General features: G+C 40.2%; 1 protein-coding gene across 2 annotated transcripts in view; it reads right to left on the bottom strand.

Annotated features, from left to right (window-relative positions):
- Positions 1-13,100, bottom strand: part of LOC127414455 (microtubule-associated protein 1A-like) — a 43,915-nt gene that overhangs the window by 5,105 nt on the left and 25,710 nt on the right. For both annotated transcript variants that reach the window (XM_051652483.1, XM_051652493.1), the window contains 3 exons: positions 7,379-7,461; positions 7,113-7,253; positions 55-6,985 (listed from right to left, as the gene is read on the bottom strand). In XM_051652483.1, coding sequence (XP_051508443.1) covers positions 55-6,985; positions 7,113-7,253; positions 7,379-7,461 — 7,155 coding nt within the window. The remainder of the gene's footprint in view (positions 1-54; positions 6,986-7,112; positions 7,254-7,378; positions 7,462-13,100) is intronic.

The following is a 13,100-nucleotide window of genomic DNA, read 5'->3' as shown; positions in this document are numbered from 1 at the left end:
AAAACACATGACTATTGTATTTGGATTGGCATTTTCAAATGTTTATGTTCATACCTGTGCTGTTCTTGAAACTATTGATGAGGCCTTTGCCAGTGTTGTGGCTTGACCTTGACAGATCATCCTCTATGTCCTTCTTCTTAAGAGAGGTGGTGTGTGTGGAGGAGTCCTTGGATGGGGACTTCTTCCGTCTGGCATTAGGCTTTCTAGCTGGAGATGAGGACTTTGTCTTGCTTGATTTACGTAAACCCTTTGCTTTGGTATCTTTCTTAAGCGGTTTGTCTGTTAGGCTTGATAGTGCCTCCGGATCTACCATACACACATCAGGGTGAGGGGGATAAGGGGCAGGGTCCATCATTGGTGAGGGGAAGGGATCATGATTTTTTTCAGGTGACCTAGAGTAATGTTTTCCCCCAAAAGCTCCAGATGATTTATCAACAGGCAGGTAATCTGAATCCTCATCTGAGTCAATGTTTCCTTCTGCTGTGATCGGTGGAACATCAGAATCTGACTGGGAATGTAACTGTTCACTGACTGAGGTTGGAGGTGTGTCCTCCCTGCTGGCACTAATCCCAGCAGCCATGGCTCCAGAGAAGGGCTGTGATTCGCTGTCCTCGCCATGTTGACTGTGAAAATGGTGGTGAGGCTGTTTGTGGGATCTCGTCTTGCCAGAAGGCTGCTGTTGATCAGATGCATGTCTTGTCTGTTCCTCGTTCTCCTCATCACTTGAAAGGTGACATAAGCTTGGGTTGATGAAGGATGGAGATGTGTCTCCCCTCCTCTGCTTGTACTCACAGGACGAATAACCTGGGGAATGTGGACGGAAACCAACATCTGAATGATGGTCTGAGTTTTCACCCCGTTTGCTTGGGTTGTTTGTGTAATAAGAGGAGTGGAATGGTTGGTCTGTGGATGAGAGGGAAACAGGACGGGCTGGGTGCTTTAGCTCTGTCTCTTCATCTTCTTCTTCTTCTTCATACTCATCCTCATGTCGATAATGAGGTGGAGAGGCCCCTGCGTAGATGTCATGTTTCTGTGGCATCTCCCATTCACTTGGGCTCCTAATTGTTTTTGTGTCAAATTCTTGGCCTTTTCTCTCTATGTTTGGTAAGTTTGTCCCCACCTTGCTGGTTCCACCAAAAGTCTCTGGTGCACTCACACTGATTTCTGCAGGCCCATTTGCTGTGTCTGGTTTTGTGGGCTCAGGGAAAGAGGAAGTATATGAAGTAAGCACATTTGGAATAGTGCTTCCGATACCAGAAGGTTTGTCCATTGTTAGTTTCTCGTCCAAAGAATAGGTGGCATCTTTCTTGTCCGTTTGGGCTGTAGATCTTTGGTACTGTAGTTTATCATGTTCAGTTTCATACATATAATCATCCTCTTCTTCACTACTCTCAGTGTCTTCGTAGAACTGTTTTTCAGGGCACTCATACTGAAGTGTTGATGAAGCACCATACAGACCTTCAGGCATAGAGTCCTTCTGTGTGGACTCTGGGAGAGAGGAATACGATCCAGCTGCACCAAGTTCAGCTGGTAATCTTGAGTCATCTTCACACTCTGGCTTGTAAAAGCATTGACTCTGGGGTCCTTGCTCTGACATATTTTTTGCAGTGCTTGCAGGATCTTTCTTATCATCTATACATACACCAGTGTGTGGTGGGAAAGGTTTGATCTCTTCAAAGGGTGATAATGGTGAGAATCTCGCAAGGCTTGAGGTTGATTCAGCTGTTGTTGTTGCAGGTGTAAACTTCTCTGACACTTCTAAATATTCGTCCTTTACCTGCCCACCAGAACTGGAGAAGGGTGAATCCATTACTGGTGAATGTTCATCTTTAAAAGATGAGTACTCAAATCCAGTGCTGGCTGGAGTCTCGACCTCATCTCCAAACTGGCGGCTAGTGGACAGAGATGCAGAGGCTGAAGAGGAATGACTGTAAGAAGAGGAAGAGGAATATGCTGTGGCTGATGTTGTGTAACTGAAACCCAATGTAACTGAGTCTCCTGTTTTTTTCTCCAATGCCTCTGGTGTCTTTTGCTTGTCAGACTCAAGATCTTTGCTATCATTGTGATCAACAGACCTTGACACTGGTAGATATGACAGAACATCTTTATCATCCTTTCCCACAAACTCATCTTTCTCCTCACTGGAAGAATGTTCAAATCCAGAAGTGCCCATAATGTGACTTTCAGTAGGTAAAGATGAGGCATTAACATTCGCAGTTGATTCTCTGGGGCCCTCATGGCTGACAGTGGATTCAAATGTTGATGAACCTAGAGGTTTGCCATAAGTGTCAGAGCCAAATCTATGGTCATGTGAAATGGTCTCTTTCTTTTCATCCTTAAATTGAGTAGGCACAGTGCTGGTGACACTACTCAATGGGCTCTGGAAATCTTTCTCTGGTCCATCTTTAGAACCTTTCTCCATGTCACTATCACTTGCATGCTCTCCATACTCCAACTCCTCCTCATCATCTTCATCTTCCTCATCGTCTTCGTCCTCTCCATCAGCAAACATCTTCATGTCTCCAGCCAGGAATTCTTTTGTGCTAACTACAGACTGGCCTACCACAGAAGTGGTACTTTTGAAACTTAAATTAGGGGTGACACGGTCATCTGCATATTGGCCTGATTGTGCTGCTCCAATCTCACCTATCCCGCTGAAATCAGGCTTTTCAAATTGAACTGAAAAGGGGTCTCTCTCTGTTGGAACAGAACGGGAAGTTTTCTCATCTGTCTCCTGTTCAGCTTTATTTATTTTCTCAAAGAATGGTCCTTCTGACATGTCCTTAAATGGTGATGCCCCATAGATATTTTGTGTTTCACTATATGAAGCTGATGACATTTCCTTTTCATGTGATTGTTTAAGGTCAGAAATCTTGCCAGTTGAAGAATCTGGGCAACCCCCTTTCTCTGTTTTCTTTAGAGCAAAATCAGTATCATCAAATGTGTGGTCAGCTGGCTGACTGGGAGAGTATGAATCCACTGAACTTGATTTACTATCATATACATCAGAGTAGGTAAAGCTCTTTCCAACATAAGGTGTATCTTGCCTAACCACCCTCTCAGATTGCCCTTTGAGGCCTTTCTCATTCTCAGGGAAGGAATACAAGTTGAAGTGAACACTTCTATCACTGTCTTTAGAGATCCCTTTTGGGTCATCTACCTCTGAGAATGACACATCTATTTTGCCCTGGTCTGCTAACATGAAATCTAACTTGCCCTGGGGTCCTTTAACGCTTGAGTGAGTACCATCCTCAGTTTCACTTTCTTCTTCCTCTTCTGAGCTGAGCATCTTAGATTTGTGCACTTGGCCCAAAAAGGTCACATTTTGTGGTTTATCTTCTTTATCCACGGCATCCATGGCTTCCACAGCTTCTTTTTCTTTTCCAAAGTGTTTCTCTTCCTTTAATGGTGTTGCCTCACAGGTGCATTCTTCATCAAGAAATGTGCTTTCCCTCTCCTCTTTGAATTTAGTTTTAACACACTCTTTATAGCTTCCCTTTCCATAATAATCATCTTTCTCTTCTTCCTCTTCATTCGAGTCATATATTACAGCCTTATTGCTGGATAATCCCTTTTTGAAAGGGTCCACTTCGTTACCAATTATTTTCACAGGCGTTTTGTCAGCAGTAGCATCTTTTTCTTGTTTTACCTCTTTGTCCATAATCAGTGGCTTTTGTGTCCTCTCCTCAGTTGGAGAGTAGCTACCACTGGTAGGTCCTGATTGTGTGGGTGAGGCAAATCTCATAGTGCTGTCATCTGGGCTAAGACATCTTTCCTCACTCTCTGAGATATGACCTGTCTCTGAGGTGCAAGGCAAATTTGGTGAGGAGGACAAACCTCTGTCGGGGAGTGCTAATTTAGGTTCATCCTCAGAGAGAGTAAGTACCATTTCATCTTTTTCTTGTGTGCCAGCATACATCACAGGAGAAGAAAGTGGTTCTGTTGATGGAGACATATCTGAAGCTTTTTCCCTGTTTTGGGCTATGTCAGCAAATGCGTAACCCTCATGGAGTTTTCCAAGTGACATATCAACATTTGGTGTCTGATCCTCGTCCTCTTCTTCTTCCTCTTCATCAACATAATTTGTGTGAGTGGTAGCCTTCCCAGTAGTTTCCATTTCTGGCCCAATTGGTTGGTATTCCTCTGATGGAGGTGATTTAAAACATTTGTCCTCCTCTAAAGAAGAAGTTGGAGAAATAGTTCCAGCAGAGTGAAGGTACTCCTTTCCTTGAATGGCATTTGTCTGTACGGAGGATGGAATACTATTTATAGTATCCAAGAGTAATGAACTTTTTCCTGCTTCTTCAGTGGGCGGTGCTGTCACTGATGCTACAGACTGATCTTCAGTAACAGATGTCGCAAAGGATGATAATTTGTCATATTCAGTGATGGAAGTGGCTGACGATATATGCTCTTCTTCAGCCAATGGAGCCGCTACTATATTGGTTGCATAAGCTGATAACACTGGCTCCTGGTCTACTGCAAATCCCTTAGATGAGAACTCAGATGCAACAGATATGGTTGGTGGTTTCATGCCATGGATGGTGTCAAAAGTCCCTGGTTCATCAGGAACTGAGATGTCATCAGAGCCAACATCATATTGGAGATGTTGGATTCTTTCCTCTGTCTCCTCATAAATCTCCTCATCAGAGATAGTCTGCTCTGTCTCAGAGAAACCTGGAATGGTCTCATCTTGGATGAAAGAAATGTGCTCTGCAGCTGCCAAAGGCAGATTTTTGGCAGATTTAACGTCACTTTGTTTTGTCTCCCTGTCCTTTGTGAGTTTCTCTTTCTTAGCCTCATCTGATTTGTACTTGAGCTCCTCCTCATGTACTATATCCTCAGCTTCCTCTAGCTCTGCTTTCTCAATCACATCCTCATCCTCTTCACTGTCACTCTTTTTGGGTTTCATTTCAAACTCCTTCTCTTCTTCTTTTGCCTTGTCTTGGCATTTTTTATCATCTACCTTATCCATAAAGTCATACGTGTTAGCACTTTTCAGTTCTGTGGTATATTCCTCCTCTAAGTAATCTTCTGTAGCAGCACCTTCACCCTCAAATATATCATTAGTTTTAGAGGGGAATTTACTTGTGGTTTCTCCAAAAGGCACCCTCTCCTCATGAGGGGACTCGGTCTCAACATCCATTGTAGTTATTCCCTCATCAGGAGATACAATGTGAAAGACAACAGTGTCCACTGAAGACTGCAGATTTGAGAGTATTTTGCTCTCTGCAGTCTTGGAAAGCTCCTCTTCATGTCGCAAGGCTTCAAAATCCTTGGTAAGATCCTCTGGGGAGGAAACTAAAGACCTGTCACTCTCCTGTTTCTCTATTGAAGCTTGCTTGGCAGCTGGCCTGTTTTCTTGCTCTTTCGCAGCTTTAGTTTTCTCTGCTTTAGGCTTAGCATGAACCTTTGCTTTGTTCAAGGTCTTCCTGACCTCAGGGGTGAAGGGCCTTAAGTCAGGTTTAGTGATTTTTCTCAACTCTGGCTTTATTTTTTCTTTTTCCTTTTTCTTCTCCTCCTTAATTTTGGGTTCTTTTTTAACTAAGTCTTCTTTCTTTACATCTATCTTTTCTTTCTTTGTGTCTTTCTTCTCTTGATCTTTCTTTTCCTCCATCTTGGAAGCCTTCTCCTTGATGTATTTTTTGGGAGATTTTTCTCTCTGGAGCTTCTTTTTCTCTTGTTTAACTGAATCGGGTAATGCTGTCTTGGGCTTTAGTGGTTTTGGAGCTTTAACACTCTCTTTTATTTTCTCCTCTTTCTTTTCAACTTTGTTTTCCTTTACTGAGTCACTCTTTGATTCAATGTCTTCATTCGCCTCTTTCTTGCTTGCTTTTGTTGTGGAAGACATTTTGGGTGACGATTTAAGACTTTCTTTGCTATCAGTTCTTAGCTTTATTTTAGTTTGTTTTATCAGTGGTGGTGGAGCTCCAGATGACATGTCCTTTTGAGTGGCTACTGGATATCGCAAGAAATCAAGATGCCTCAGCTTTTCCAGGCCCTCAAATATTTTGTTTTGTGGGGCATTTCCAGGAAAGAGTACCCTCACAATCTTCTCAGTTGGAATTGCAGGCACCCACACAACCAAAGCAGTTACTGAAGTGAGGTAAGGTACAGAAATCTCACCCTCTTTGCCATTTTCCAGGACAATACCAGTCTTTGCTTTACTGTTACCTGCCCACTTCTGCATGAAGAATTGCATTTCCTTACTGTCCTTGAGGGGATTTAGAATATACATGTCTAATTTGCCAACACCCAATTTGTGAAAGAGTGTTAAAGGCTCAATCGTGTTGCTCTGAACTCTGTATAGAGGCTCGGGTTTGATGCCCAGTTTATGAAGGTATTGCAGTGTGAGAGAGGCCTCCTCAATGCTCCTCTTTGTTTTAAGTGTTGTTTCAAGCATTTTTAGCTTCTCAGGAACATTAAAGAACACAACACCAAGCTCTGGTGAGATCAGATTTTTCATCCAGTCTCCATAGGCATTTGAACTACGGGTCTTCTCTTCTTCCTGCTCTGCAATTTTTCTCTGTAACAATCCATTTATGCCAGGGAAATTATCTGCTCCTATATGGGTCAGGAGAACAGAATCTATCCTATCCAAATGTCTGACCAGCTTCCAGAAGCAAGACTTTCGGTCTGACCCACCATCTATCAAAATATTAAAGCCATTGACTGCAAACAAAGCAGAGTCTCCCCGTCCTCCAGGAAAGATATAGCAGCATGGCTTAGACAACTTGAGGAACCCTCCTGAGGTTGGTGCTTCCAGGAGCTCAAATGGAGAGGGAACGTCCACTGTCTCGGAGACATATTCTGTGAACTCAGTCACACCTTCCATCTCAGGCAGCACTGGCTCAGGGTTCAGTCTGTACACCAATAGCTTCTGCTCCTGTACGTATCCTAGGGAGCTCCAGCCCCCCTCTCCTTTACAGGACACAGTCAAACAGGCCTGCTGACCTGCAGGTGGCTGGTTTAAGAAAGCTTTAATCTGTCAAAAATGAAAGAAAGAAAATCAAAAAGAGTTGTCTGTTACAGTTCAACATTCTGATGCAAAGTAAAAGCTTATGTTCTCTGTGAATTATTATGGAATCTTTAATACTGCAGCAGCCACTTACCCTATGACTTGAGATAATGTCAGAGAAATTTTTCCAACCAAACACTCCACTTTGCAGGATAATATTACCACCCTGTTCGGTACTCTGCCCACTTAAGACCAACAACTTATGTCTTGCTGAGTCACAGAGCAGTGTTCTGATCTACATAAGTGAAAGGGAAGAAAGTGCATTTATGGTTATAATACACTGTTAAAGTAATAGTTGGATATCTTGTGCATTACATAACATTTAATTAAGTTAAAAAAAAAACACTTATGGTTTATTACCTCTATAGCAATATTCTCCTCAGATGGATTGACTAATACAACAGTCTCAAGGACATCACTCTTGTATTGTAAAAGTCTTTGTCCTAAAAAAAAAAAAAAAAAAAAAAAAAAAAATCAGGAGAATTTGATACACTAAAATCATTATTTAAATGCACAAACATGTCAAAACAGAATCTATTTTAATATTTCGGTCTCTTTAGTGTCCAGTTCTTATCCTTATCTTATAGGGCTGGTTGATAGGATGATGTTGTCGGATATCGACGATGTCTTACAAAGATCCCGATGCCAATTGCGGCACTCATTGACGGACGATGATTGACAATATCGGAAAATGGCAAAACCATGGATCTGGGAAGTCACCAAATATATTAAACAGTAGCCCAGGGTGTGAAACTAGCACCCGTAAAATGCGACGAGGCTGAATTCAGTTCACAAGCTCCTTGTCCAAATGTATTTCATACACGGGTAATTTTGCTCACCGTAACAGGCGGGTGACCTGTAAGACGTTTCGGAGTGACACATGACAAGTAATGCTGTAAATCACAAAGACATGTGGTTGAAGAAACACACTTTATTATATTTTTAAGAACAGACAAAAGAAAATCCGTCAATGCCTGTGTCTGATTCGCTGTTTGTTCAGAGGCATGCAGCATGAGCCTGTCATGTGGAACACATGCATGTCGGCGTGCAGCGCGAGCCTGTCTTGTGGAACAAGACATGTTCACCTTGAACCTAAAATTGTGTTCTATTTTCTTTTCTTTAGGCAGCATAAACTGTATTACCAAAATGCAATACAAACACAAATGCAACAAGAACACACATTTGGCAGCATTATTTTGGGAACACAAGGGAATTTATTAGGCTTATTTATTATGATTATTATTGTCTTTACATTTAGGATTGTCTTTAGTTCTTAATCTGTAGGCTATTGGTAATTTTCCACCTGGTGTCGTTGACGGATGCTTACGTGATGGGAAATGGGGTCATTGGAGACGGTAAATGTTTGGATTTGGGAAGGTGGTTAAATAAGAGTTTTTTAATCACTTTGTTTTTTTATTGCTTTTTTCATTTAGTTTAAAGTGCAACTTTAATTTAGAAATGTCTTTTGTTTATGTTTTTCATGTTTCAATAAATAAATAAAAATTTTAAAGCAAAACCAATAAAACTAAAAAATTCACCGACCCTTGGCAGGGGGGTTTACAATATAATCATATATCGCGATATTTTTTAAGGCGATTATCAATAAAAGTATTTTTACATATCGCCCAGCCCTACTCTCTTATTTATATATCTTATATATTATATAATTTGGGCATTTTGACAAAAATATTTATTGACAAAAACTTACTGACACATTTTTGCTATATTGAGAGTAATCAGAGACAAAAGGCTGAACCATACTGGGTATGAAGCAATCATTGCCTCCATACATCTCCTTTCTGTTTTTTTTCACTATTCTTTGTCTCTTCTTGCTTCTGTGCAAGTGTACTCTAATCCTGTGAAAGCAGTCTTCTCAATTTCATGCAACAAAACAATATTGCAAAACTCTGGCAAGCAAATCTATTGTCTATTGCCATGGGGACAGTGAGCTGGAGACTGCCGCCAGCCGCGTTACACTGACCCAGTCTTGGTGCTGTGTGACGCATTGCAGCATTTCTGAAAAGGGTGATGTAAGCAAGCATGGCAGTTGAAACATATAAACAAATCCAAGACCCGGTGCACTATAAGGCTATATGAAACATTCATTGGCTTCTCACTTCTCATTGGCTGTTTAAACATCAAATAAGGGCTTAAGATCTTTCTATAGCGCTTCTATAGGGTCATATTCACTGCACTGAGAAAGAAACAAGGGTGTTGGGACTTAAATAGCAGGCTAATTTGCCTTGATTCTTCTCACACTCTCAGCAGCTTAACAAACACTACCGGTAAAAAGTTTTGAAACACTTGACTGAAATGTTTCTCATGATCTTAAAAATCTTTTGATCTGAAGGCGTATGATTAAATGTTTGAAATTAGTTTTGTAGACAAAAATATAATTGTGCCACCATATTAATTTATTTCATTATAAAACTAAACTTTTATAAAAATAAAAAAAAATAACGTTTTTGAAATTGATGACTTGGACCAAATAATAAAGAGCCAATAAGTGCCCAACATAGATGGGAACTCCTTCAATACTGTTTAAAAATCATCCCAGGGTGATACCTCAAGAAGTTGGTTGAGAAAATGTCAATGTTTTGATTTATTTTGGATTTTGTTTAGTCATAACATAATTCCCATAGTTCCATTGATGTTATTCCATAGTTTTGATGACTTTACTATTATTCTAAATGTGAAAAAAAAAAAAAAAATTATAATAAAGAATGAGTGTTTCAAAACTTTTGACCGGTAGTGTTCATGTGTGTGATGAGCTTGTAAAAAAACTGCATAAATTAGCACTTTAAAGCATGGCATGTTGCTGGGTAAAACAAAAACAAAATATTAGGAATGAGAGGGTAAATAGGCTAGATATTATGTGTAAAAATGTGTAACTGTACACACTAGGGATGGGCATTTTGGTCATTTTGTCTACTCGAGTACTCGGGCTAATTACTCGTTGAGTAATCCTGGGGCAATGACATGTACATAACTGTATATATAATAACATGTCTGACAAATGTCTTTGGCTGCTGAACTGCGTCTTGTTGTTCCAGTGTATCATTTATTCATTATTATAGGCTGTTATAAAATAATCTGTTACAAAATGTACAAAAGATTGCATAATCAAAATATAATGCATCTTATTTTGTCATTATGTGAAGACTCGCTGCCCAACTCAATGAAAGAATGTGCACAACCTGCGTCTGTCTGTTCATCCTTCAGGTTACCGTAGTAATCTTAGTAAGCGCGCACCAGGTTTTTTTATTGACTGTCTGAACCGTCTATTTTCAAATCACGGTTGGCTTAACAGGAGACGCCACAACCATTGCGTTTTTAATATGTGTGTTAAGTTGAAGTTCAGTTTTGAAGACGCTGCATTCTGTTCCAATTAGTTACGATCTGTCTAACTGTTTGAAACACACGCCTGCTGTATATGCACTTCTTCAGCACGTTGAGTCCACTGCCACACACCTGGTGTGTGTGTGTCTCCCCAAGTGTTTGCTCCTGTGGGGAAAGCCGCGATGCTCCGTACTGTTGTTGCTGTGATGATTCATGAAGTGTTCCATTCAACTCAGAGAGTCAGAACTTCCACCTTTCCACCTTGGGGAAAGTGCAACGGAATTATCATTATTTCGGACTTCTAACTTGGAAACTCGTGCGGAAATCTTCAACTCCCATTTCATCGAGATGCAGGTGTGTGTTACGTCACGCAAACATGTCGGCACCCAGGACAGGGAGGTTTACAGTCAATGACAAACATTCTCTTTTATTGAATAATATCCATTAACGAGTCAAAGTTCTTACATTATATGATAATAAATCGTTTAGCAAACGTTGTGCAGAGACATGTGTTCAAAACACGGTTAACTACACTCTCTTTTGATTATCGTAATGATAGCACTGAAGCATCGTGTATCAGTTTGCTTGCTATGAGACATCTCTGACAATCAATGTACCCCTCAAAATCACAACATAATCAATCTCAAAATTAAAAATAAGCTCCCTCTTTGGCACGTTTGGGATTAGCTGTCAGGTAATTGTCACTAAATTTCGAATTAAGTGAAAAGTCACATCATGCATGATCACCATCATCGTTTTTATGATCGATCATTGCTGCCATGTCCGAGTACCCGAGTGCTTGTGCCCATCCCAAGTGCACACAAGGAAAGAATTAAAGAATTTTTAGTACCAACTTTGGCTGAACTGAATGACAAACATAATATTTTAATGGCATCAAAAATGGTTGTAACTGTACACTCTTGTCAGGTCACACAATGAACTCGTGATGGTAGCAGTGAACTACAAAAAGCACTAACCCAACTGAACTCACAGACCCTTTTTACGGCATCAGTTCACTCTCTCTATGTATCTGAAAGTGGAAGCACTTTAAGAGAAAAAAAGCAGTTTGTTATAATTAGCTTGAAATACCTCTGGTCCTCTATATTCTAGGCTGAGTTTTGACCTTCGAGACATTTGACATCCTTTCCTAATGAAGCAACAGAGGGACTAATCTACAGTATGTGTACTGTTAAAACTTGCCAACAAGATGCTTTGGGACAGCTGTCAACATGACCTTCAGATGTGCTTTCACTATGAGAAGTAGAATAGATAAAGTTATGAGCTGCTAAATCAGGCAGCATGGTCTCCTGTGACATTGAGAATACAGATGATATGTGTGGCCATACGCCACACACCTTCACCTTAAACCTTGAGCTTTTCTAAATTAATTAATGTCTACATTCATACACCTTACAGTAGCCTAATTCTACAGTTATGTCAGATACAAGAATTTAGATGAGGAAGGGATCTGTGCTTTTAGAGGTATGTCTAAACATATATTTTAATTATGTATTAATTTGGTATTGTTTTATTTTGCATGGAAATAAAGTACAGATGCAATACTAATGGAACTACATCTGATGGCACAGATAAACATATCCATGGTTTTCATAACCGCTGTCATTTCTTCAGCTAAATACAGAAATAGCACTAGGACCCAGGTAACCACTGATGATTGTACACCTGAAAACATGCAAAAGCAATCCTGTTACACACTATGATAAACTGCTCCCCCTAAGTCATTTTATTCTGGAACAAACAGTTAAAGGAACATTTCACTCTACAATGAAAATTCTGTCATAATTTACTAACCCTAAAGTTGTTCCAAGCCCATTTGACTTTCTTTCTTATTCAGAATACAAAATGAGATATTTTAATTAATATCCCATCTGTCTTTTCAATACAAAGGCAGTGGATAGTGCAGTACTAAAGCTCAAGAAAGGACCCTAAAGCCTGTTTTACACCGCACGCCGAAGCAGGACTGAGACAGTGCATATTTTTTCTACGTGCGGTGTAAAACAGGTGTTACTATCATAAACTTGTATGATAGTCCATGTGATTTGTGCACCACATTCCAAGTCTTCTGAAGGTATACAATAGAAATGTAATTTACTATTAAGAATTTGCATTATTTAACACCAAAAAGAGAGGTTCTATCCACTGCCACTTCTATCCACTTGTATTTAAAAGATGGACCGAAATATGAATTAAAACTAGCGGTCAACTGATATATCGCAGAGGCCGATAAATCGGACGATATTCTGAATTTTTTAATTATCGCCCAATACATTTTCCCATTTGCCCGATTTGTCTCTTGAGGGTGCTGAGAATCGCCTGCTTGCATGTGAAGCGACTGAGAGATGTAAACGACCAGTCACAGTTCGTTTTGCTGTTACGTGCCATCGTGTTACTACAATAATAGACCGGTGTGCAACACAGTGTCATTTAAACGGTCCGCATATCAGAGCCACTGCAAACATGTTTGAGCTCATAATGTTAATGTTAAAGCACTAGCCTGTTTCATTCTCCCTCTCTCTCCTCAACAGTTCCCTGTAACGTTTAACTGTCGTGTCTAATGATAAAAAGGCAAATATCAATAAAACTAAAATAATATACCTTCTGCAAATATGTGCATATCTCATAAACAGATGTAATAAACCAACCTCACAAAACTTCAGCAGATCCAGCATCCTGTGGAACACTCATAAATCTTCCTATGAAGCACATATTCTAACAGTCTCTC

The sequence above is a fragment of the Myxocyprinus asiaticus genome, chromosome 2, assembly GCF_019703515.2.
Source record: "Myxocyprinus asiaticus isolate MX2 ecotype Aquarium Trade chromosome 2, UBuf_Myxa_2, whole genome shotgun sequence".
Classification (NCBI taxonomy): domain Eukaryota; kingdom Metazoa; phylum Chordata; class Actinopteri; order Cypriniformes; family Catostomidae; genus Myxocyprinus; species Myxocyprinus asiaticus.
Note: the sequence above shows the minus strand (reverse complement) of the source record. Positions and strands in the feature narration are given on the sequence as shown.